Raw genomic sequence first — 26,838 nt, forward strand, 5'->3', positions numbered from 1 at the left:
TATTTTTATATTTTTTTACATGCTTCCCAGCTTATTTTAAGGTGCTGTTTTTCTTGAATCTTCGATACAGTAGTATACCTGTTGCAATCATGACAATGCAAGTTACAGCCAAGATTCCCAATCCAACTCCCAGACCAGTGTACACACTCATGGCCTGTTGAACAGCTAAAGCTGATGCTGGAAGTAAAAATAACAAACATGTTAAACAATGTTTAAGAAATAGAAAGAGTGAACATTGTTTATCTACACTAACAATACAAGATCCGTGCGCGATAAATCATTGAAAGAGTGAACCGAGCATGTGATTGAAATAATAAAATCAACCTCAGCAACCTGGACTAAGGAATCCTGGCAGTAGGAAGGAAGAGAGAGAGGGTGATGGTGTGGAGAATGGCAAAGCACATTTTCTGGAATACTATATAATAATCTTCTGCCAATTACAAATGATCTTGGGCTCAGATTTAAAGCTTAAAAAGATTGAATAGACAATACACAATAGACAATAGGTGCAGGAGTAGACCATTCGGCCCTTCGAGCCAGCACCGCCATTCAATGTGATCATGGCTGATCACCCCCACTCAGTACCCCGTTCCTGCCTTCTCCCCATATCCCTTGACTACGCTATTTTTTTATGAGCCCTATCTAGCTCTCTCTTGAAAGCATCCAAAGAACCTGCCTCCACCGCCCTCTGAGCAGAGAATTCCACAGACTCACCACTCTCTGTGAGAAAAAGTGTTTTCTCGTCTCCGTTCTAAATGACTTACTCCTTATTCTTAAACTGTGGCCCCTGGTTCTGGACTCCCCCAACATCGGGAACATGTTTCCTGCCCCTAGCGTGTCCAAACCCTTAACAATCTTATATGTTTCAATGAGGTATCCTCTCATCCTTCTAAACTCCAGAGTGTACAAGCCCAGCTGCTCCATTCTCTCAGCATATGATAGTCCCGCCATCCCGGGAATTAACCTTGTAAACCTACGCTGCATTCCCTCAATAGCAAGAATGTCCTTTCTCAAATTAGGGGACCAAAACTGCACACAATACTCCAGGTGTGGTCTCTCTAGGGCTCTGTACAACTGCAGAAGGACCTCTTTGCTCCTATATTAGTTTGCTAGTATTCATTTCTATCCTTGGAAATGTGAAGTGGCACATAAATGAGTCAACGAGGAGCTTTGCCGTGAATGAAAATCAGCACCTGTGTTCGAGGAGTGGGAGAAAACAAAAAACTAAAACATCAGATATAATATGGATGCAAGGAATTGCCAATAAACACCAGAATTACTTAATATATATTTTTTTTTATTAGTTTAGCCTTTTTTTAACTTTATGCTATTGTTGAGATGACAAATTCATGAGATTGAATTAGATTTGTTAATGCATTGGTAAAAATTTTGACCATTAGTTCACAGAAGGGTTAAAATTATATTTTCAAAAGTCCAGCAATTTGTAAAATAGACTGGAATGAATGAACTAGATTTGCTGTCATCTTTTTGAAACTAAATAACCAATTAATTTTCCATTCTCAGTCATTGGAAACGCATTGACCGTAATGTATTCTAACATTTTGATCAATTTTTGACAATGAGCAGGCAAATTCAAGAGAGAAGTCATGCAATAGGGTGGTTGCTGGGATTTTCAAGTAGAAAGCTGCCTCAGAGGCAACACACTTTGAAGGAACTTTACCTACTGTCCTGTTTCAATTGTAATATGATATGAAAAAGCATGGCAGGTTCTTTCATTTGTATCACTAAATTAAGACCAATCAAAACATATTTCATATTTATTGAATAGGGAAATTAATTATAAACATGTCTCTTATCACCCTGAGTTTGTTTGGTCTGTCATTGATGTGGTTGTAGAAGCATTCATGTAAAAGGTACAGATATCAGTTTCAGATCATAGAGGGGTTCTACTGTGTGTCCCAGAGTTCTACCATTATGTCAGTCCAAATCAGCTAGAAAATTTGTGAAATCTAAGAAGGAGATACTGGGTGGTGTTTGTCATATGGGGTTTCCATTAAAGTTGTAGACCAAGCACATATAGAACAACTGGCAATAGGGAGCTCAGGTAGGTAAACTTGGCCATCCTAAATAGGTAACAGCTGAAATTGCTATCAGCAGAATCATAAAGGTTAGGTATTGTTTAAATTTATGGTATTGTCAATTTTTCTAATTATATGAATAATTGCAAGGTTTGTATTTTGACAATATGAGAATGTTGTCTTGTGAGGCACCTATTCATGAAAGAATATCAAAGAAAATGCCATTGTTAGCAAATGTCTACAATTAAATAACATTTGTATTTCAAAGCTGTCCCAATGCCACTTTAATAGTTGGCATCTGCTCTCTTTTTTTATTTATATTTATGATGAATTAAAGTGCCTCGCAGCAATAGTTTCCCTTACCTGAATCATCATTTGTGTTCACCACTGTGGAAAAAAGTACAGAAGCAAAATAATTAAGAGTAAGTGTTTATGCAAGAGATTGTACACATACATCATAGAGTTATTCAGCATGTTAGTTTGTTTCATCTGAAGTATCAGCATTGAATTTCATATTTCCAGCAGCATATGAAGCTATTTAAGGTTTCAGATAAGTTCCATCTATCTCATTCTGTTACTTATTTCCAAGCAGCCAAACACACCCATCAACCTACCACCACCCCCACCCCCAATTCACCTACCACTTACCTACACCAGGAACAACTTACAGTAGACAATTAATCTTCCAAACAGCATGTGTTTGTGATGTGGGAAGAAACAGGAGGACCAGGTGTTTAGAACATTTCCAAGACAATCAGATGTGGGGAACTGTTCATTGACGTGGGTATAGATGTGGGAAGTGAAAAAAGAGAAATTAAATGACAAGTATAGTCAGAACGAAGAGGAGTGGCAAGAATTTTGGCTTTGAGTTCTCAGCAATCTTAGAGGTGTGGCAAACGAGAAAAACATTCCTCAAATTAGTTGAGGTGATAATGTGTGTGTGTTTGTCAAATGATGAGTAGGATTTTGGTGACGTGAGAGCTTGCTGAGACCAACATCTTAAAATTGTGCATACCATACCCCTGTGCACATATTGTGATAAATGGATAAAATCAACATCACGTGCACGTCATGATGAGAGCGTAGTGCGTCGTGGCACATGAATGATGTTGCGTAAATGACGCCCAAGTGGGACAGGCCCTTAAGTATCCTTTTTTCAGTTGATTAAAGACTAATTTCTATGTTTCTATGTTGACAAGGTTCCTCTTGGAAGGTTGGTTAAGACGGTTCAACTGTTGGGTATAAATGCAGGAGTAGCAAGATGGATTCAACAGTGGCTGAATGGGAGACGCCAGAGGGTAATGGTGGATGGCTGTTTGTCGGGTTGGAGGCAGGTGACTAGTGGGGTGCCTCAGGGGGATCTGTGTTGGGTCCTTTGTTGTTTGTCATGTACATCAATGATCTGGATGAAGGTGTGGTAAATTGGATTAGTAAGTATGCAGATGATACCAAGATAGTGGATAATGAAGAGGATTTCAAAAGTCTACAGAGTGATTTAGGCCATTTGGAAGAATTGGCTGAAAGATGGCAGATGGAGTTTAATGCTGATAAATGTGAGGTGCTACACCTTGGCAGGACAAATCAAAATAGGACGTACATGGTAAATGGTAGGGAATTGAAGAATGCAGTTGGACAGAGGGATCTGGGAATAACCGTGCATAGTTCCGTGAAGGTGAAATCTCATATAGATAGGGTGGTAAAGAAAACTTTTGGTATGCTAGCCTTTATAAATCAGAGCATTGAGTATAGAAGCTGGGATGTAATGTTAAAATTGTACAAGGCATTGGTGAGACCAAATCTGGAGTATGGTGTACAATTTTGGTCGCCCAATTATAGGAAGGATGTCATCAAAATAGAGAGAGTACAGAGGAGATTTACTAGAATGTTGCCTGGGTTTCATCAACTAAGTTACAGAGAAAGGTTGAATAAGTTAGGTCTTTATTCTCTGGAGCACAGAAGAGTAAGGGGGGACTTGATAGAGGTCTTTAAAATGATGAGAGGGATAGACAGAGTTGATGTGGACAAGCTTTTCCCTTTGAGAATAGGGAAGATTCAAACAAGAGGACATGGCTTGAGAATTAAGGGACAGAAGTTTAGGGTTAACATGAGGGGGAACTTCTTTACTCAGAGAGTGGTAGCGGTGTGGAATGAGCTTCCAGTGGAAGTGGTGGAGGCAGGTTCGTTGGTATCATTTAAAAATAAATTGGATAGGCATATGGATGAGAAGGGAATGGAGGGTTATGGTATGAGTGCAGGCAGGTGGGACTAAGGGAAAATAATTGTTCGGCACGGACTTGTAGGACCGAGATGGCCTGTTTCCGTGCTGTAATTGTTATATGGTTATATGTTATATGGTTATATGGTTATGACACAATCTATTTTGACATTAGTTCGCACTGAGAATGGTTACAGACCATTGCTTCATATCATGACGTGTGCCAATGTGGAGCAAATGTACAAATTTCCCATGGTGGCTGAATTTGACACAAGGTCGTTCCATTAATTGATAGAGTCATACTGAGCTCCTACCGAGGCCTTTTGGTAAAGATTCTGTGCCCACAACCTCATATTACAATGATCCTGATTGCCCAAACATGCACAGGGTCCCATCAGTAGAAAATGACAGTACAATTCTTGGCCACTTTATTTGTTTGCTTTTGCACTGTCTTTATTAGATCCAGAACCAATCCTCAGCTGAAACATTTGGTTATGTTATTCAATGCCAATGATAGACTTCATATTTTATGTGCATTTTGATTTGAATTAAATTAAAGAAAACATACCATTATCATTCTTGGTCAGGACACGTGAGGAACTAATTGTCGCGGAGTTGGATACTGCATCTGGCGTCGGAGTAGTGAGTGTGGCCGGTGCTTCTCTTTTTGACCTGGCACATTTCTAAAATAAAAGGAACATGATTTGAGTAAAGTTTTCTGCAACTACAAGTCAGAGTCATGGAGTCATTAAGCAGGGAAACAGGCCCTTAGGACCTAATTCTCGATCCCCCTACTCTAAAAGACTCTGTGCGTTTATCAGATTTACTCCTTATGATTTTGTAGTCACTTGCCCAGAGTTGGGGAATCGAGAACCCGAGGACATAGGTTTAAGCTGAGGGGGGAATGATTTAATAGGAATCTGAGGGGTAAAGTTTTTACACAAAGGATGGTGGGTAAATGGAGCGAGGTGCAGGAGAAAGTTGTGGCAGATTCTATTACAGTTTAAGAAATATTTAGACAGGTACATGGATAGGATAGGTTTAGAGGGATATGGGCCAAACACAGGCAGGTGGGACTAGTGTAGATGGGACATGTTGGTCAGCATGGGCAAGTTGGGCCGATGGGCCAGTTTCCATGCTGCATGACTCTATGACTTAAAATGGTTTGCACCTGGGAGATACAGGTGGCCAGAGCTGAAGCAGTGCAGTTGTTTGGCAAAGCGGTTGCCAAGCCAGCATTGGGTCTCACCAATGTAGAGGAGGCCACTTGGAGAACACAGAATGCAGTCGATGAAATTGGATAAGGTTCCTGGATGGAGCTGAGGGTTAGGGTTAGGGAACGATGTCACATCTACAGTTGTAGGGGAAAATTCCTGGGTTGGGGGTGGAATAGGTGAGGAGGCATGAGCACACCAGGGAATCACAGCGAGAGTGTAAAGCAGAAAGGGTTTGGAAGAGGACAAGGTATCACGTTCAAGGTGATGGAAATGCTAAATAATGTTGTGCTGGTTACAGAGGCTGGTGGGGTAAAATGTAAGGATAAAGGTAATCCTCTAAAACTTTGGCTAGGCAACATTTGGAGTATTGTGTGCAGACAAGAAGCCACACCAATGCCTCTATTTCTTTAGGAGACTGTAGAACTTCAGCATGTCTTCAATGACTCGTGGAAACTTCTGCAGATGCACTACAGAAAGCATACTTTGGGTTGTATTACAACTTGGTTTGGGATTGGCTCTGCCCAAGTCTGCAAAAAATTGCAGAAAGTTGTGGATGTAGTCCAGTCCATCACACGGACCATAGTCCCCATCATTGACTTCATCTACAGTTCACACTGCCTCGGAAGAGCTGCCAATATAAACAGAGACTTGTCCCACCCCGGGTCATTCCTTCTTCTCCCTGGTCAGGACAGAAGAGACAGAAGCTTGAAAACATGTATCACCAGACTCAAGAACCCAGCTTCACGTTTTTGAGGCATGTTTCAATTTTGGGACATGGTTTACAATTTGGGACATGGTTCACAATTTGGGACATGGTTCACAATTTGGGACAGGGTTTATGTCTTTGCCTGCAAACAGCAAAATGTCCATCACCGTCAGACCACTCATCGGAGCTGAAACCTTGGAAATTTAGGTCTTACATCTCCATTTGAAAATTATATTAAAAATTTTCATCTTGTATGTCTGGTACTCACATTAAATTCACTGCAAGCAGCTTGAGCACAGAGACGTGTGATGCAGTGCAGATAGAAGGTGGAGACAGCCAGGTCTCGATGCTCAGTGAAGCGGAATGCTTCAAAATAGAACCTTGCAAACTGGTTCTTTCCGTTAGACACAATGTTGGTCTGTGGTTCTTTATTGCATCTGTAGAGTTGAATACATTGTTTTAGCTCATATCTCAACCAGGAAAAGGGATTTTGTGACCCAGCAAAATTGGAATTGAAGGAAATCTTGTTATATTTTTTGATGGGAATCAGTTGAATCTATTCCAGACCATCTAGAGAACCTGGGCGAAGTGCACAAAATCAGGGGAGCAACGCAACGACATAAATTATTAAAGGGAAAAAATATTGCTTCAAAAATATGTCATAGTTAGTCATAATAATGCAATGGAGGTATGCTTTCCTTCAGTATTATATGGCTGGAGTCCTGAAACAGGAAGGATAGACATACTGGGGACTGAAGTGCCATCTCCAGTAAAAGCATAGGATCAAACCCTACAGAAGGAGCTTAAAGATGGCGTTAACGTTGGCAAGGAGTGTCCCTCGTTCAAGCTATTAGATAAATAATTGGGGCCCTTTCCTTACATGCTGTGAATGACGTATTGTGATGAACATGTATCTTCAAAACAAGATGATCTCCGCAGCACACAAGCAAATCTAAATTTCTCTCAATGATGAGACCAATATTTGACCCAAGGAAATAGTTATCAGAAGCAAGTGTTAGCAATCAATTTAGGAGCTTTACAGCCTGTAACAGAACGTATCATCTTGGCTACTGTGATGCTGTGCACTATCATCAGTATTCTGCTCAGTTATATGGTGCAACCCTGGCACCTGACTGCACCAATTTGAACATAAATGATTCATTCTCAGGACAATCTGAGAATCTGGACTCTTGCAGCACAGAACGCCACAGGAGTTCCCTTTCCCTGTGGCTATCAAACTGTACTCCTCCTCCCTCTTTAGTGGGGTAGACTGACTTCCTTCCCCCCCCCCCCCCCCCCCCCCCCCCCAACTCGTTGCACATCCTGGACTCTCCACTGTTTAATTTCATGTTTCATGTATTTTGTTGTGTTTCTATGACTGGTTGGCAGACCAATTTCCCTCCTGAGATAAATAAAGTTCTGTCATATTGTATTGTTGCAACGATGCATAGTTGACATCCTCACATAAATTTAATATAAATAAATGAAAATTTGTACAGTCAGCATGGCTTTGTGCATGGGACACCAGAATTCAACATAATTCACTGAAAACTGGGCCATGGATAGACTGGGTGGTGAGGAAGGCATAGGTTATGCTTGCTTTCATTGACTGAGGCATTGGGAGTGGCTTGGGATGCCATGCAACAGCTGTACAAGCCATTGGTTAGACTGTACTTTGAGTATTGTGTGCAGTTCTTGGGTCATCACACCATAGGGAAGATTTGATGAAGCTGGAGAAGGTGCAAACAATTCATGAGGATGGGTTTGTATTGAAGGGCCTATCAGGAAAACCTGGATTGGCAATGTCTTTTTTGCCTGGAGACTGAAGTGACACGATGGAGGTACCTGTATATAAAATTATGAAAATCCTGTACGGGAGACATCCAGTGCGTATTTCCCATTAAAACTAAAGGGCATGAGTTTGAGGTGAGAGGAAGGAGGCTTGGAGGATCTGATGGGTAAATTTTTCACACAAAGAGCAGTAGATATTTAGAATGACTTGCCAGAGGAGGTGGTGAAGACTGGAACATTAAACATTTAAGAGGCAGCTTGACAGGTACAGGTGCACAACCTTTTATCCGGAGTTCCGGAAACCGAAAAACTCCGAAAACCGGCCATTTTTTCCCAGGATGTCGTCTGCACACCAAAGCTCGCGTTTGGCGCCAAATTTGACCCGAGACGACCCACGGCCAACCCAGGTCTGTACTACTGTCGCGGCTGCCTCCTCTTTAACTTTAATTCTTTAGTCCCCTACCTGGTCGGAGAGGCGGGGAGCAGTCAATGCCTTACCGGGTCGCCGTGCAGTAAGCTCCGCCAACTCCCAGCTGGGGCTGCGGGCGGCGCTGGATTTGGAGCGCCTCGCAGCCAGGGGTAGAGTTGCCGGGGTCGGAGCTCCAACCGGCGCCGCCCGCTCCACGAGGTTGGGAGTCGCCGACCAGGTAGGGGACTAAGAATTAAAGTTTCCCCCTTCACACCCCACCACCACCCCATAAAATCCCTCCAAACTAACTGACTAACATTTATGCAATGATTTACAATGATTCTCCCGGTCTCCGGGGAGGAGGCAGCCGCTCCAGACTTTCCAAGCCGCCCGCGCTACCTACCTAATCTACGCTAAAAATCTTCCATTCGGAAATCCGAAAATGTCCGAAATCCGACAAGTGTCTGGTCCCAAGGCGTTCGGATAAAAGGTTGTGCACCTGTACTAGAGTGAGCAGGACATAGAGGGAATCAGAACTTATGCAGGCAAGTGGGATTAGAATAGATAGGCTCGATTGAAGGGCGGATTGAAGAGCCTATTTCGATGCTGTACAACTCTATGACTTTAGGACCAGGCAATTTGGACAGCAAGATGAGACATCAGTCTTCAGAGCAAGTGGGACAGGGAACGAGAAGTCTTTCTGCAATTGTAATGGATTTTATGACCAGGTTTTTTAGTGATCTTTCAAGCTTGAATTTAAAAGTAGAATGTTGAAGGTAAAGGGCCTGTCCCACTTTTTAGGGTACTGCCGGCAACTGTCATAGTCGTAGCAGGTCGCTGAAAAACCGGCGACTGGACCCCCCACAACAATGTCTACGACAAGCTACAACAACCTACCACCTAGTCGACGTCAAGCTACGGTAAGCTACCGACAACCAGCGACCCATTAGGAAGTCCACCTATGACCACACCTACGACAACCTAAGACCACACGGGCGACAACCCACTACAACCAAAGTCAACCTATGTCCACACGCGACAAGCTATGACAAGTTACAATCCTGTCAGCGACAACTGAAGACAATTCAATCGCCGGTACCTGTCGCCGGTTGACGTAGGTTGACATACGTAGTCGCCAATGGAATTCACCAAAGTCAGCACTGGCAACAACCTACGTCACCTGGCGACAACCTGGCGACAACCTATGACACCAACCCACGTCAGGAGAAGTCGAGCTACGCTCATTGGCGTCAACCCATTGTCGCTGAAAAATTATGAACATGTTGAAAATCCAGCGGCGACCACAAAGACGCTACGACTCTTTGGGCGACTGAGGAGACAACTCATGACCATGCAGGCGACCATGTGGCGACAGACTAGTAACGGCCAAAAAAACAGCCTAAGTGGGACAGGCCCTTTAAAGTGTTCTCTTCGTGCACTTCTGAACTCACAAGACACATACCCAAAATGTGACTTTGATATCTTGTTGAGGACATCATTTCATGTGTCCCACTTAACTATTGCTCTTTCAACTTTTACTATTACAATATTTGGAGACACACATTTTTTGCCTTGGAAGCGTAAGAAACAGTTAAAGGTCCATGCTTTTCCTGCCCAATTGGGCTTACTGATATTCCCCAGCACAATGGGCTAGTCTGGTTATTGCAATCTTGTCTGTTAAAAGCTGACTGTCAAGAGTTTCCTTTCTTTTCATAGAGTAATGGGCCTGTCCCACTTACGCAACTTTTTGGCGACTGCCGGCACCCATCATAGGTCATTTCAGGTCGCCGAAAATTTTCAACATGTTGAAAATCCAACGGCGACCAGAACAAGGTACCACTCTTTGGGCGAATACTCACGATCATACAGGCTTCACCCCGCGACATGTCGCCGAAAAAGTTGCGTAAGTGGGACAGGCCCATAAGGGTACCATGGATTCCTAATTATAAAAGTTATCATGGACTAAAGGTGTTGGTCAGTGGTTGTTGACAAGAGATAACTTCAATTGAATGTATATTCATGTAGACATAGAATCTTCATCATAGCAATAATGCTCATGTAAGTCACATCTCCAGGGTGCTGCGTTTGGCAATATCCTGCCATCTGCTGAAAAATGTGTATCTTATCTTCTTAACTTGCGAAAAGTGGTGAGGCCATTTCTACGACACGATACGATAAAACTTTATTCATCCCCAGAGGGAAATTGGTCTGCTGACAGTCACAACACACAAAGTACACAAAAACCTGAAATTAAAAGTGAAAAGAAAAAGAAAAAGACCAGCGACTGTTGGCTGGCTGCCGTGTGCACAGCGCCTACACCGGGACAAATGGACAAACAAACAAACACAGACTTATCCCCTGGGCAGAGGATTCTAAACTAGTGACCCCCCTCCCCCCTCCCCCACGCCGGGTCCCAATTGTCTTCCCCACACCCCTCAAGCTCATCGACCGCGAGGCCCCACCGTCACCAAGGCTCCCGTTACCGCTGAGGCCCACGTTGCCGCCGTAAGCACAGTAATTGCCACGCTGTTGTGCTGCAGCAAGCAAGAATTTCATTGTCCTATCTAAGACACATGATAATAAAACTCTCTTGGCTCTTGGTTCTTGGCTCTTGACTTGACATGATGAATATTCCCAGTGCTATATTGAAGAATGCAGTAGCTTGAGAACCCTGGTTATAATCTTTCTTTCTATCAGAAGAGCAGATCTTGGTCCAGGCATTTTAAGCAGGTTAAATTCAGCTGAAATAACAGCTATGTAGGAGCATCTCTTGCGAAGTAGAATGACAAAGAAAGATATTTTATGACTAGAGTTATAAATACAGATTTTGGCATGGGATTCTATTTAAAATTATGCTTTTGATGTTGAGATTTCCTTATAAATTGCACAAACCTTTGCTATTGGAAATGCCAAAGCAACTGGCTCCTTTTTCACCTCATACAATACAATTTAAATGTCAGAGGAATGAAAGAAAGAATTTGAAAAAATCTACGAACATCCAAACCACACTATTGCTATTGCTATTGCTATAAATACATCTGAATATTTGTCAACTGACTTTATTACACTTAAATTCTTTCCCGCAAATACAAGGCAATAAATTGGTTTTGGGCGTTTTCCAATTTGGTTTTCAAATTTACAACATTTATTAATCATATTTACTCCTAAACTGATCTCTGGATTCCACAAGGGATTCTGGAGAATTCATAGCCATGTGTTTCACTCATTTCTACCAAAATAACAATGCAGAATGGAGGGGTTGGGGAAGGTGGAGATGAAAGAGTGTAGGAAAGAACTGTAGACGCTGGCTTAAATCGGATATAGACACAAAATGCTGGAGTAAAGGGCCTGTCCCACCTGTCGCGGGGTGACGCCTGTTTGGTCGTGAGCAGTCGCCCAGAGTCGTACCTTTTTCTGGTCGCCGGTGGAATTTCAATATTTTGAACATTTTTGGCGAGCTGCTGCGACTATGACGGGTGCCGGCAAGTCGCCGAAAAAAATTGCGTATGTGGGACAGACCCTTAGCTCAGTGGGACAGGCAGCATCTCTGGAGGGAAGGAATGGGTGACGTTTCAGGTCTAGAGCCTTCCTCAGAGGTGAAAGGGTGATGGTGTTGTCTTGTTGACTGGCACATAGCCTGAGAAGCAGGGTGACCTACTAGTGATCTAATTTGTGTTCTTACAGAAACATAATAAAACATAGAAAATACGCAAGTAAACTTTACACGAGAGAAAATAAAAATAAATCAAACAAGGATAGTTCCTGTTGTGGTTTTTAAATGAGGGCAAAAGCTGCAGTTTAGTGAGGAGATGTTAATGTCTGGGGCTGAGGTGTCAGAAGTAGGGCTGTCTCTCAGGTACAATCTCATCTCTGCATTGATTTATCCATTCCTTATGATTTTCAAGACATGTAGATCACAATAGTGAAGGGGTGAGAATATATGTAAAAAAGTAAACTGGACTGATAGAAAATTACAACAGTAAACGTGTAGATTTAGAGCACTTACCCAACGAAGAGATCATATGTTTGGGAAGAATTTAAATGAAATGGTGAAGTTGAGGCATAGCAACGATCAAGAAGGACATTGAACCTATGTTGCAGAAGATAAATGAAGATAAATACACAGCAAGTATTTTCACAAAGGCAGTGTATATCTTCCCTCTGCGTGCATCCTTTTACATTTTAATATTCGTATATTTCTGAAAGGAGGTGACACATTAAATTCTCAGTAATCTTTGCTGTTAATTTAGTGCTTTATGGGAGAGCAATGCATCTAAATCAGATCAGGAAACAGAACTCCCTTTACATAAAAAGGAATTCAATCTCCAATTTAGAACGGATGCATTACAATGCTGAGAACTATAATCTGCACTCTGTATCTTCCCCTTTGTTTCATCTATTGTACTTGAGTTTGACGTAATTCTATCAATGTATGGTGTATCTGATCTGATTTGATAGCATGCAAAACAAGGCTTTTCACTGTACCTTGGTACACGCGATAATAATTAACCTGATTCTAACCGGGAGTTGGCTGCAGCATACACAACACAAATTGTTATCAGGTCCACAGATAACCATTTACAAAGTTACCACTGAATGACTTTAATGGGCTCTTCTGGGAGGAGGAAGGAGAATGGGGTTGAGAGGGAAAAATAGATCAGCCATGATTGAATGCTGAAGCATTCGATGGGACGATTGGCCAAAGTCTACTCCTATGCCTTAAGGTCGTAAACACAAAAGAGACCTTCAATTAACTAAATAAGGCTTTTGCGCTGGTGGTTGAGGCTGTAGGATTTCAGATAATGGGTTAAAAATTATTTATGAAAAATACTTTTAATACTGGTGACTATTTCCAGCTTTGATTCATGAAAAATTTCAAATTATGTCCTGCAATTATAACCTTAGAACCATAAGAGTTAGAATACATTAAATCTTAGTGCAATGATTAGCAATGTTACAAAATTTTGAGATTTAAAAAATCAAGTCTGCAATTTATCCCATCAGATAAAGCATAACAATAAGTTTAATTTGACACCAAATTCACTTTCATATCTCAAGTATTAAAAAAGTTATGACCATTTTCATACTCGGAAATTAGCATCTTGTTCCCTATTGATTTTCAATGGACATTACAAAAAAGCTGTGATCTTGGATAGTCAACAGGCCATTTCTTAAGGAAAGATTAACATTTTTAAATAGCCTAAGTGTCCAAAGATTATTCACAAATAATTCACAATATAACATGATTTTTATATCTAATTTACATTAATTTATAGGCCAAATGGAAGGAATTTAGTGTTCAATTGCTGTAAATAAATGCCCATTTAAATCGGCTTTCTAGTGGGTTCATGTGGAACGCGCTGGTTTAGAATGTTGACATAGCGCTGGATTAGTGCCCTCAAGTGCCGAGAAAAATACTGCGGGATATAAAAAGCCCAAAATGAGCTATTCGTTATAGATAATTTGATATATAGGGTTATATATATGCCCCATTTAATGTAAAAATAAGGTACATACCTTTAATTGTTTGCTCTATAAAACCCTGGGGCTGCGAGAGGTTGCGAGATGAAACAGTAATTTAAAATCTATTAGAACTATATTATCGAGGCCTATAAAACTAATAATACCTTTTGCGACCGGGTCTTGCAGCGATTTTTCGTTAATGATTTACTAGGCTGAACATGTGCGATTAGTACAGCCTAGTAAAAATCGCGTTTTAAACCCGCCCCCTCCAAACAGCGCCAAAATCGCGGGCCTGGCTGAGGGCAGATTCCCAATGGCGATTCAGGTAGGTTTTGTAACATACCTACAATGATTAGTGAGAAGGCTGCATTACCTCATGTGTGACATTTCGCAGGCCCATGGTCTTGTGACATGGAAGACAAAGCTATAAATGATTTTTACTTCTCTTACCTTTCAGTTAAGTTGACAGCTTTTACTTCTACATAAATCTTAGTTTTCAAGATGAGTCCTGTGTTTGGGATGATCATAGAATTTTTGTAACCTGAGTCCTGGAAAAGAATAGTTTTAGTATGCTTTTGTAATGGTAGATGAACTATCTTTGAACATTAAACACAGACTATAGAACAGTACAGCTCAAGAACAGGCCTTTCGGCACTTAGTGTTGTGCTAAACATGATGCCAAGACCATCAGCTATCTGCCTGCACATAACCCACATCCCTCAATTCCCTACATATCCCCATACCTATGCAAAGTCTTTAAAATACCACCAGGGGGCGCCGCACTCGCCATGGTCTGTCTTTGTCTTTTTCCTTCTTTGTGTTTTTAGTTTGTTGTAAAATGTATGTTTTAGTTTATCTTTAATTTTGTATTATGTTGGGGGTGGGGGAAACTTAAAAAAATCTCTTTCCTCGACGGAGATGCGACTTTTTCCGTGCCGTATCTCCGTCCATACTGCGGCCTAACATCGTGGAGCTGGTGGCCTCTTGCTGGGACTTCTAGAGCTCCAAAACCGTGGAGCCTGTGGACTTTAACATCTCGGAGCGGGTGATCCCTTTGCCAGGGGTCGGCCTTTGGTGCTCCAACCTGCGGGAGCTACGGACTTTAACATCACGGAGCTCACGGTCCCTGGTTAGTGACCAATTTCAGGAACTCCAAGCCGTAGGAGTTCGAACGCCCCGACGTGGGAGCTCGATCGCCGGCTGCAGATGGTTCGACTGCCCCAACTGCCCCAACCGCGGGAGGAAAGGAGGAAAGAAGATAAGACTTTATTGCCTTCCATCACAGTAGGGAATGCGGAGGAGCCGCTGTGGTGGATGTTTATGTCAATTTTTTATGTAGGTATGTGTCTTGTTGCTTTTTTGTTATGAATGTATGGCAAACCAAATTCCTCGTATGTTGCAAAACGTACTTGGATAATAAATTACGATTATGATTATTTTTTTAATTTAAAAATATATATTTTTTATTAGAAGCAATGTACAATAATATAAAGCATGAATAACATAATGCATTTCATGTACACCTTGTTTTTAATTTAGTAGTAAAAAAGTAACAAAAGCAAGAAAAAGAGAGAAAGAGAATGTTAAATAAAGTAGTGATATTGATAGTTCATGAAAAAATAGAGAGAAAGAGCCCATAAAGATGTAAAGCCCGAGAGAAAAAACAAAAGGGAGAGATGAAAAAAAAAAACGAATAGAAAAAAAAGAAAAAAATTAAAAGGGATATACCTGCTTCGTATCTTTACACACCCCTCACCCGGTTCTGAAACAGTTAATTTCTAAAGTTACGTTGCACCATATGCTTGTAATAAGTCGATAAAGGGAGACCAAATCTTTAAGAATCTTTAAGAATCAGTCTCATTTGCCTGATAGGACGAATCTCATATCTTCGTGATGTAACATTTCAGACATGTTTGAAATCCACATTTTAAGAGTTGGTGTGGGTGCATTTTTCCAGAATTTAAGTATAAGTTTTTTTGCCGTTATTAAGCCATAATTAAGGAAACACTTTTGGAACGAAGTCAGCTCACAGCCTTCTTCCATTGTTCCGAAGATAATCAGTTCTGTATTGGGGTTCAATTTTATTTTAAATAATTTTGTGGAGATTCCAAAAATGTCATTCCAAAATTTGTGGAGTTTTATGCAAGAGAGAAAGGAGATAACTATAGTTGCATCTTGAGATAAGCATTTATCACAGATGGGAGAAACATTTTGAAAAAATTTATTCCGTTTAGTTTTCGAGTAATATAATCTATGTAAAATTTTAAATTGAATTAAGTTATGTCTTACATTAATCGAACATTTATGTACATATAGCAAGTATTTTTCCCATCTGTCTTTCGAAATTTTTATAGATAGTTCTTGTTCCCAGTCCATTTCTAATTGCATCTGACGATGGTATTTCTATATTTAGAATGATGTTATACAAGTATGATATTAAATTAATTGATTCCGCCTTTCTGTTCATCCTTTATCTAATAAATCTGAGGTCAAAGTTTGATATTCTTGTGTATGTTTTTTCAAGTAATCTCGGATTTGAAGGTATTTAAAATATTGATTACATTTCAGGTTGTATTTTAATTGTAATTGTTGAAATGATAAAATGTTTCCCATTTCATACATGTCTCCAAACGTTTTAATTCCTATTCTTTCCCAATGGGTAAACGTTTTATCAATAATAGATGGTTTAAACGACGGATTATTAATTTTATTTGTTTCCAAATTCGTATTGTACTATGAATAATTGGATTTTTCTTGTATATTGTATTATTCAATTTTATCAGGGAGAGAAGGATCGCTCCTATATTAAAAAGAGAACAATCCTCTTTCTCCATTATTATCCAGTCTACTTGTTGGGCAGACTTGTCCAACCAGTGAATTACATTTTTGATATTCACTGCCCAATAATGGTACAAAAAATTGGGGAGTGTCAGTCCACCGAACTCTTTAGGTTTACACAGGTGTCTTCTTTGAATTCTAAGTGATTTATAGTCCCATATGAAATTTGTGATATCAAGAGTCGAGTTTTTTAAATAATTTTTTAGGTAAGTATATTGGTATTAGTTGAAATAAATACAAAATTTATGGGAGAAAAATCATTTTTATAGCATTTATTCTGCCTATTAAAGACATCGGAAGTGTTTTCCAAAATTTAATCAGCGTATCTCATTTAGTTAGAAAGGGCATATAGTTTGCATTAAATAGAGATTTATATTTTCTGGTAATTTGGATACCCAGATATTTAAATTTTTCTGTTGCAATTCTAAAGGGGAATTTTAAAACGTGTGTTGGCTCTTGAGGTTTTATCGTCATAATTTCGCTTTTGTTCCAGTTTATTCTATATCCTGAAAAGGAACCAAATTCCTCTATTATGATAATACACATCCCTGTCTATTGCCCCCGTATAGTTGAAATTTTGGGGACAGTATGTTATTGGTCAATATTCTAGCAATTGGCTTGTCATATAATAATTTTACCCATGAGATAAAATGCTCTCCCATTTGAAATGTTTGCAATACTTTGAAGTAGTCCCATTCCACTTGAATTAACCAGAATTATTTGCTAGAATATGGTCTCCATTTATTGATTTTCAGAAAGGGTAAATTGGTCCAGCACGGAAGCCTGACTGAAACATGAACCCAGGATTAGATGAATAGTTATGTTTTATAATCTACGGACCTATCTCCAAAGTTGTATTATTGGTTATGTATTCTATTTAAAAAAAAAATGTTTAATCTCTTTTTTTCTCCTTTCTTCCTATCTATAAAAAAAATAAACAAATAGAAGCTGATAATGTAATTGATAAACGAGGACCCCAGCTATTTTGATAGCTGGGATCCCAACTATTAACTATATGTAATTGATAAACAAAATGTGTTTTGATTATGATATGCATATGCTTCTAATAAAAATATTATTAAAAAAAAAAAGCAGTATTGTACATGGCAATCCATGAGGTAGGCTTCACACAGTGTCACTGTACTCATCTACGTTTATGTTACAGTGGTGTCAGTCTGAAGAAGGGTCTCGACCCGAAACATCGCCCATTCCTTCTCTCCAGAGACGCTGCCTCACCCACTGAGTTACTCCAGCATTTTGTGTCTACCTTGTATTCATGTTACTCTATTTCTACTTATAACATTTCTTTCTACTCAAAGGCTATTTACTTGCATGCCGAGTTAATTTCTATGGCTGATTTATCCTTTCTGTAAATGTTTAATTTCACTACAAACCCATTCATTACTTTCTCGATTGGACAGCATCTCCAACCTAAATCCTGCACTGCGTATTTAAGTCATTTTTTTAAGGTCTTTTCCATGACGGAGCCCATCAATCTTCCATGCATTTAAATTACTGGCCAGAAAATCAGAGACTCTTTTAATCCAGTAACAGGAAACCCTGTTTCCATACCTTCAGCATCTTTCCAAAGCATTTTTATTGAAATACATTTGATGTACAAATTAATCAAAACCAAAGGTTCGGTGGTCAGATATTCTTTAGTACATTTGTCTATCGTGAATTCATTTTTGGTGACATTTTACCACTGATATTTTAATCACTGGATAGAAGATCAAACAACTTACACTGTAAAGCTGAAGTGTGAGAGTGCTCCTGAAGGTCCCATTGTTATCCTTGATCGCTATGCTGACTCCTGCACTATAAATCAATCATATCAATCAATCAATCAGTATGAAATTATAACAGAATGCAGCAAACATTTCCTATTTTGATTATAAAAAAATCCATAACGTATCAGAAACCCTTATTAAATGTAAAAAGTACCTAGACGAGGACGTGGCGACAGCAATAAATCTACAGCACTACAGATTGGGAGCTGGGAAGTAGAATCAGCTGAGTTAGATCTCTTTAGCAGGCATGGATGGGCTGCCTCCTTCCATGTCATATATGCCAGTGATGTTATATTTGAATCCTGTAATATCTTTATCCATTCAGAATCACAGGGTTTACAACATAGAATGCATTTTCCTCGGAAATGTTGTTTAGGATTGGGGATGGAGATGAAATCATGAGATGAGATAAGACTCATTGGCCATAATTATTATCCACTTTTCATTTTGAAGTTGGACCTAATGATATTATTTAAATCTGCTCCATGTTTCAATCCATGATATAAAAGTAGTATGTAAGAAGGAACTGCAGATGGTTTAAACCGAAGATAGACGCAAAAGCTGGAGTAACTCAGCGGGACAGGCAGCATCTCTGGAGAGACAGAATGGGTGGCGTTTTGGGTCAAGACTCCAAAGAAGGGTCTTGACCCGAAACGTCATCCATTCATTCTCTCCAGAGATGCTGCCTGTCCCACTGAGTTACTCCAGCTTTTTGTGTCTATCTTATGTGAAAGTAGTGTTTGTCCATGATATTATTTAATAGCCAAAGGAAGGAGCAGAGATGAGTTTAAAGCTCAAGTTTTCCAAACATACATTTTAATTCAGAAATCCTACTTAAAAATGAATTCAACTAAACAAATAATGAGCAAATTCTTTACTTACACATCCAGTTTAGTATCATTGAGGAAGTACTCCAAAGGGTAGGAGCAGGAATACAGATACACCAATTCCTGGTTGTAGGTTATGATGTTTGTTACTGGGTCGTTGGTTTCTATCAAACCACTGATATTGACAAATTGGATGTTTGAAAAGTCTTTAAAAGCACCCGTTCCTTGGGCACTGGTGATCTATGCATAGAACAAATATATTTAAATGTTGTGGTAAAACTATTATTTAAATATTATGTTAAACTGGCATACATTCCGAGGCAGTGATATTTGTAACATGGTCTTGAGGCTACTTGCAGATCAGTGTGCAATTATTTTCTGAATATTTCCTGTTGTTCACACTACAGTACTTTCCAGATGGTTGTCCAGATCAGGACGGCATCTGGCCATGGAGCTAAAGTTGTAGAGTGATTAACTATGGAAACAGGCCCATCAGACCACCACACCCGCGCACTATCGAACACTAATCCGACAGTAATCCCACTAAATTCTCCCCATATCAACTCCTCCATTCAATTACACACTAGGGGCAATTAAAGTGGCCAAATGCTACTGACCTGCATATCTTTGGGCTCTGGGAGGAAACTGGTGTTCCTAGGAGAAACTGACAAACCACAGGGAGAATGTGCAAACCCCACACACACTGAACGGAGATCAAATATTGAACCCAGATCACTGCAACTGTGGGCGGCTGTTCTTAACTTATGTGCTCAAAAGGCCAAAAAATATGTATGTATAAGGAACATATATAATAAATTATCATCATTTTTTTTTCTGGCACCTCTACATCTCTACATCTATTAGAGAGAATTCATCTGTTCAAGTTTATCCAACCCCTTTTTCCAGGTTAAGATGCAAGGGAATCTGAACAAGTGTGGGGAATTGCACTTTGGGAGGTTGAATGTAAGGGGAGTGGATACAGTTAACAGCATTGATGTGCAGAGGGATCTTGGAGTCCAAGTTCATAGTTCACTGAAGGTGGCAGCAGAAGTAGATAGGGTGGTAAACGGTATGCTTGCCTTCATTGCTAAGGGCATTGGTTTATGAGTCAGGAAGTCATGATGCAGCTCTATAAGTCTTTGGCTAGGTTATTTATGGAGTATTGCATGCAGTTCAAGAAGGATGTGCAGGCTATGGAGAGGGTGCAGAAGAAGTTTACCAGAATGTTGCTTGGATTAAGGGGGTATTAGCTACAGGGAGAGGTTAATCCAGGCAGTATACTTGTAAACCTCTTCTTCATCTTCTCCAAAGCTTCCAAATCCTTCCTGTAATGGGCGAGGAAGAGATTTACAAGAATGCTGCCTGGTTTAACCTCTTCCTGTAGCTAATACCCCCAAATCCAAGCAACATTTTGATAAACCTCTTCTGCACAATACTCCTTATGCAGACAAACCAAAGTCCTGTAAAGCTGCAACAAGACTTCCTGATTTTTATACTCAATGCCCTGACCTGTGAAGGCAAGCATACCATATGCCTTCTTTACCACTCTATCTAATTATGTTGCCATTCTGAGGGAGTCACAGGGTTATAGAGTAATACAGCACAGAAACAGGCTCTTTGGCCTAACTCATTCATGTCAACCAAGATGCCCCATTTGAGCTAGTTCCATTTGCCTACATTTGGTCCATGTCGCTGTAAATCTTTCCTATCGCCTTCCCTGAATATACCTGTCCAAGTTTATTTTAAATATTGTTATTGCACTTGCTCAACTGCCTCCTCTGGCAACTCATTCCATATATCCACCAGCCTCCGAGTGATAAAGTTGCCCCTCAGATTCCTACTAAATACTTCCTCTCTCACCTTAAACCTATGTCCTCTGCTTCTTGACTCTTCAACCTTTGGTAAAAGACTTTGCGCATTCACATTATCAATTCCCCTCATGATTTTATGCGCATTTGTAAGATCACCCCTTAGTCTCCTGTGCTGCAAGGAATAAAGTCCTAGCCTGCCCAATCTCTTCCAATAGCTCAGAATCTTGAGTCTTAGCAACACCCTTGTAAGTCTTCTCTGCACTCATTTCAGCTTAATGGCATCCTTCCTATAGCAGGGTGACTCAAACTGAACACAATATTCTAAAAATGGCCTCAGTAATGTCTTGTACAACTGTAGCATAATGTCCCCAACATCCGTACTCATTACTCTGACTGATGAAGACCAATGTGCAAAGAGCCTTATTTACCATCCTAGAGAGTCAAAGAGTGATACAGTGTGGAAACAGGCCCTTTGACCCATCTTGTCCACATCGGTCAACAGATCCTATCTGTGATGGCACTTTCAAGGAATTGTGCACTTGTACTCTTAGATCCTTCTGCTCTACAACCCCCCACAGGGCCCTAATATTTGGTCCTGCCCTGGTTTGACTTCCCAAAATGCAACACCTCACACTTATCTGCATTAAACCCAATTAGTGATTCTTCAGCCCACATGCCCAGCTGATTAAGCATGAGGAATTAACAAATTATAAATGGTTCTATTATTAATTTTTATATTTAATGCTATCACACGCTATCATTTACAAGGTAATTTCTCCTCAAAGTACACAATTCCTTCAGGTCGTGATGACTGACCTACCATAATTTTGTTTCCACAGGATGTGGAGTTGACATTACTGATGGGAAATGAAAACTTGAGAACGGGAGGAGAAACGGAATCATCCACCTTCCCGTGGCATTTAGAGTCCTGGTATTGTTTGTTTAACGCCACATGACTCTCGTTGTAACCCGCAAAATAAATTGGGCACAAATAGATCGATAGTTGCACATCTTGGGTTCCACAGACCACTTTGATATCATCATTGTCTATTAAAAAAGAAATACCACATAGGTTATGATAACATATTTATAAATTATAGTTTTTGACACCAGTGTAAAATTAGTTAGATTAGAATCAACAATTACATTTTTACCTGCAACACGAGGATAGGCACAAAAAGCTGGAGTAACTCAGCGGGGCAGGCAGCATCACTGGAGAAAAGGTCTGAAGAAAGGTCTCGACCCGAATCATCACCTATTCCTTTTCTCCAGGGATGCTGTCTGACCCGCTGAGTTACTCAGCTTTTTGTGTCTACAGTTTAAACCAGCATCTGCAGTTCCTTTCTACACATGTGGTAAACAAGTACGCAATAGATAATATAATAAACACACAATAAAAATATACAATATACAATATAGTGCAAAAGAAAACAAAGCCTGAAGTCCTGAAAGCAACTAAGGCAGTTCAACTTCCAATTGAATCGTTAGAGATCTACAGATATCTTGGATATATTATGAATTTTCTGAAGTTCTCTACCATCTTTCACCAAATGCTATGAGACATCAGGAAGTACGGTTACCCCTTTATATATTGACATATATTAATATATTTTCATTAAAATTTCAAATAGTTGAAATTAGGTACTTTGGGAAGTATATAGACCAGTGATGCCTAATTGGCTGGAGTATTCAAGGATATCTTCAACTTCTCGTTTCTGGGGTTTACAGACCTGGCCTACTTCAAAATTGCATCTATCGTATCAGTGCTCAAGAAGAGCACAGTGACCTGGCTACCGTCTGGTGGCAGTTACGTCCACCGTAATGAACAGCAGCCTTGCGAGGTCGGTTATGGTGCCAACCAAGTCCTGCCTCAGCAGGCGGCACGCTGGCGCAGCAGTAGAGTTGCTGCCTCACAGCACCAGAGACCCGGGTTCAATCCTGACTACGGGTGCTGTCTGTATCGAGTTTGTATGTTGTCCTTGCGACCGCGTGGGTTTTCTCCAGGTGCTCCAGTTTCCTCCCACACTCCAAAGATGTACAGGTTTGGAGGTAAATTGACTTCTGTATAATTGTAAATTGTCTCTAGTGCGTGTAGGATAGAAAATAGGTGCAAAAAGAGGCCAATCATTGTGATCATGGCTGATCATCCCCAATCAATAACCCGTGCCTGCCTTCTCCCCATATCCCTTGATTCCACTAGCCCCTAAAGCTCTATCTAACTCTCTCTTTAATCCATCCAGTAATTTGGCCTCCACTGCCCTCTGTGGCAGGGAATTCCACAAATTCACAATTCTCTGGATGAAAACGTTTTTTGTCACCTCAGTCTTAAAAGGCCTCCCCTTTATTCTAAGACTGTGGCCCCTGGATCTGGACTCGCCCAGCATTGGGAACATTTTTCCTGCATCTAGCTTGTCCAGTCCTTTTATAATTTTATAAGTTTCTATAAGATCCCCCCTCATTCATCTAAACTCCAGTGAATACAAGCCTAGTCTTTTCAATCTTTCCTCATATGACAGTACCGCCATCCCAGGGATCAATTTCGTGAACCTACGCTGCACTGCCTCAAGTGTTGATGTGCGGGGATCGCTGGTCGGAGTGGACTCGGTGGGTCTGTTTCTGTGCTGTATCTCTAAACTACACTAAACTAAACTAAATGGCCTAGTTCAATTTGCCCATTGCCAAACAGGCCTACAGCAGATGCTATCTTACAGGATTCCTCTATGCTCTAGACCATATGCTAACAGGAACACATACATTAGGCTGCTTTTCAGTGACTAAAGTTTGGTGCAGTTCTGGTGCAGATGAAGCAGTTCTGGTCATCCCATCGAAGAAAGGATGTGGAGGCAATGGGAAGATTACAGAGGGGTTTACCAGCATGATGCCTGAATTAGTAGGTATTAGACCTGATAGAGGTATATGAAAGCATGTAATAGATAGTGTAGACAGTCGGAGGCTTGTTCCAAGGATGAAAATATCAAATACTACAGGGCATAGCTGTCAGGTGAGAGGGGCAAAGTTTAAAGGAGTTGTGCAGGGCACATTGTTTTAGAGAGGACAGTGAGTGCCTGGAATGTGCTGCCAGGGTTGGTGGTGAACACAGATACAATAGAGGCATTTAAGAGGCTTTTGGAGAGACAGATGGTTACACGGGGAACTGAGGGACATTGATCATGTGCAGGCAGAGAAGAGTTGGTCTTGGCAGCATATTCAGCACCTGCTATTGTGGGCTGGAGGGCCTGTTTCTGAGCTGTACTACTGTGTTCTACACTTCTCCTTGCAACTAGATCCATGACTTCCTCACTGATTGACCACAATCACAATCAATGACGATTGGTAACAACACACCCTCCTCATCCACTATTAACACAGGAGCACCTTAAAGCTGCGTGCCTACCCACCTACTCGACTCTCTTTACATGTATCATTGTGTGGCTAAGCACAGTTTCAATACCATCTATAAATTTGCTGACGACACCACTATGATTTCCTGAATTATGGATGAGGATGAGTCAACAATGGTTGCCTCATGACCTGGTACAATAATTCCAACGCACCGACACTGCAGAGGGTGGTAGACTCAGCCTGGTCCATCATGGGCACAGCTCCCGCCACCATCAAAACCATCTATCTGAAGCTCTACCTCAAAAAGGCGGCTTCCATCTTTGAGAGTCCCCACCATCTGGGCTATGCCCTCTTCTTGCTGATACCATCAGCCAGAAGTTACCGAAGCCTGAAGTCCCATACCAGCAGCTTCCGGAAACAGCTACTTTCCTGCAACCATCAGATTCTTGAACCAAACTCTGATCCTCATTCGGCAACGGAGCATTACAGACCATCTCTTCAACTATCATGGACTTGCTTTTTAATTGTGTTTTTGCACTAATGTCTTGGGTTTTTTTGCACCGTTTTATTCTTTACACTGTCCTGCATAATTTGTGTAATTTATATATAATTTTGTATTGGTGTTCTTTCTGATTTTGCCTACATCTGAGGCTGCCGCAAGCAAGATTTTCATTGTACTGTATCTATACCTCCCCATATTTATGCTTATGCCAACAAACTCAACGTGATTTGCACATCTAGATATTATTAGTGTTCATTTGTCACATAGGATAATTATACTGGATTGGTATGTAAATAAAGTCCCAATGTTTAAACCATCTGAATAATAGGTTAGCCAGTTTTTATAGGCCAACAACTCAATTTCTTTTATGTGTGCCTATATCTTTTAATCTTGCATCTATTCAAAATCAATCACTACGTTGATTTCTAAGTACAGATAATGTTGGCTGCACAAATGAACAGAGCGCAATTCTAATAGAACTCTGCAAGCACCCAATATCCCATACATTTGTGCAAGCTTCATTAGTAATTAGGATGCATGGATTTAATAATAAAGATTTGAGGCAATTGAGGGAAAATGTTTTCACTTAAAGAACGATGTGGCTCTGCAACTTATTGCCTGAAAGATGGTGGAGATTGAAATCCTCATTACATTTTAAAATTATTTGCATAATGCCTTGATATGATTTAGACTACAGGCAATGACAAAGTTGGAAATTAGAATTAGTCTGCATAACTCAATTGTTTGGCTGGTCAATGTTCCAAATGGCCTCAGATTGATACAAAAAGCTGGAGTAACTCAGCGGGTCAGACAGCATCTCTGGAGAAAATGAATAGATGACGTTTTGGGTTGAGATCCTTCGTCAGACATTTTCTGCCAAGATGCTGTCTGATCCATTCAGTTACTCCAGTTTTCTGTGTCTATTTGGGGGTTTAAACCAGCCTCTGCATTCCTTCCTACACATTCCAAATAGCATCCATTTGTCTCATAACATTTGGTGATTTGTAGGTTCAACTGTAGTCCATAACGCCTCATACAAAGCCATACAAAGCAAGGAGTTTTCCCAGCAAAGATCATCAGTCGTGATTTCAAGCCCAGTGGCAATTAGCTGCTTTTGTAATGTGAATAAAGACAAGTAATTACATGATCAGATATAGTTAAGGACCAGAAACAAGATGAGTTTATCCTAGGATGTGCAAAGTGTGGGTGAAACTCTCTGGTGAGTAAAAAAACACTTGCATTGTTACATCTGACTATGTTAATCTAGAGATGTCTGATTTAGGGTTATAGGTTTCCCATTTTTATGAGTTACCTGGAAGTCGGTAAGTTGATCCACATTCTTGATTGTGAATAAGTATACTTTGAGAATCCATTACCTGGAGAAGTATCATACCAATGAATGAGTAGAGGGGGAACAGCATATTGCCTGTTTAATAGACAAGACACCTGTAAAGGAAACAGGCAGACTAAAACAAGATACTACTCCATACATAGATACATACCACATATTTTTCTTTTTGCTTCTCATTAAGTACTCATGCTTATTTTGATCATTTTATTCATGTGGAAAACATAGTTTTTACTTTTCTGGCATTAATTCTGTACCTGCCTTTATAAACCCAGGAACCCATTTGTTTTCAGTTCTTCCTCTGCTCTCCCCCAGAAAAATGCTTTAACTATATGAAACACGTCTTACAATGCAGTTGTTGCATTCAACTGAAAATAAAAACTCGGTGTTAACCCACCACCATTGTGTCTTCTGCTGAATTATTGTGCAGCCAAATGTGGGTTTTTAAAAAATTAAGTAACCCACTTGAAAGGGTCGAGTACATAATACAGGTTACCATCAAGTTTGAACAGAGAAATGCAAAAAAAAACAGTGATCAAA

The 26,838-nt window shown here is 40.3% G+C and overlaps 1 protein-coding gene and 1 long non-coding RNA gene across 2 annotated transcripts in view; one reads left to right on the plus strand and one right to left on the minus strand.

Moving 5' to 3' along the window:
• LOC129702583 (uncharacterized) overlaps positions 1-22,076 on the plus strand; it is a 29,723-nt gene extending 7,647 nt beyond the window's left edge. Inside the window, exon 3 of the long non-coding RNA XR_008724405.1 lies at positions 21,946-22,076. This is a non-coding gene — a long non-coding RNA (uncharacterized LOC129702583). The remainder of the gene's footprint in view (positions 1-21,945) is intronic.
• si:ch211-229d2.5 (zona pellucida-like domain-containing protein 1) lies at positions 2-26,838 on the minus strand. The gene is made up of 10 exons (XM_055644368.1): positions 26,263-26,838; positions 21,927-22,153; positions 19,351-19,535; positions 18,424-18,496; positions 14,291-14,388; positions 12,384-12,467; positions 6,446-6,614; positions 4,823-4,937; positions 2,403-2,426; positions 2-177 (listed from the first exon to the last, which is right to left on the minus strand). The coding sequence occupies exons 1-10, from the start codon at positions 26,369-26,371 to the stop codon at positions 32-34; spliced, it is 1,230 nt and encodes a 409-aa protein (XP_055500343.1). The 5' UTR covers positions 26,372-26,838; the 3' UTR covers positions 2-31.

Source organism: Leucoraja erinacea, chromosome 13 (genome assembly GCF_028641065.1).
Source record: "Leucoraja erinacea ecotype New England chromosome 13, Leri_hhj_1, whole genome shotgun sequence".
Taxonomy (NCBI): Eukaryota; Metazoa; Chordata; class Chondrichthyes; order Rajiformes; family Rajidae; genus Leucoraja; species Leucoraja erinaceus.

Excerpts from the sequence above, each read along its gene's own strand:
- si:ch211-229d2.5 (XM_055644368.1), bottom strand. The coding sequence starts at position 26,371 with ATGCTGTTCCCCCTCTACTCATTCATTGGTATGATACTTCTCCAGGTA. Across the intron at positions 22,154-26,262 it reads ATCAACTTACCGACTTCCAG|ACAATGATGATATCAAAGTG; the intron begins GTAACTCATAAA and ends CTTTTTTAATAG. Across the intron at positions 178-2,402 it reads GAACACAAATGATGATTCAG|CATCAGCTTTAGCTGTTCAA; the intron begins GTAAGGGAAACT and ends TTTTACTTCCAG.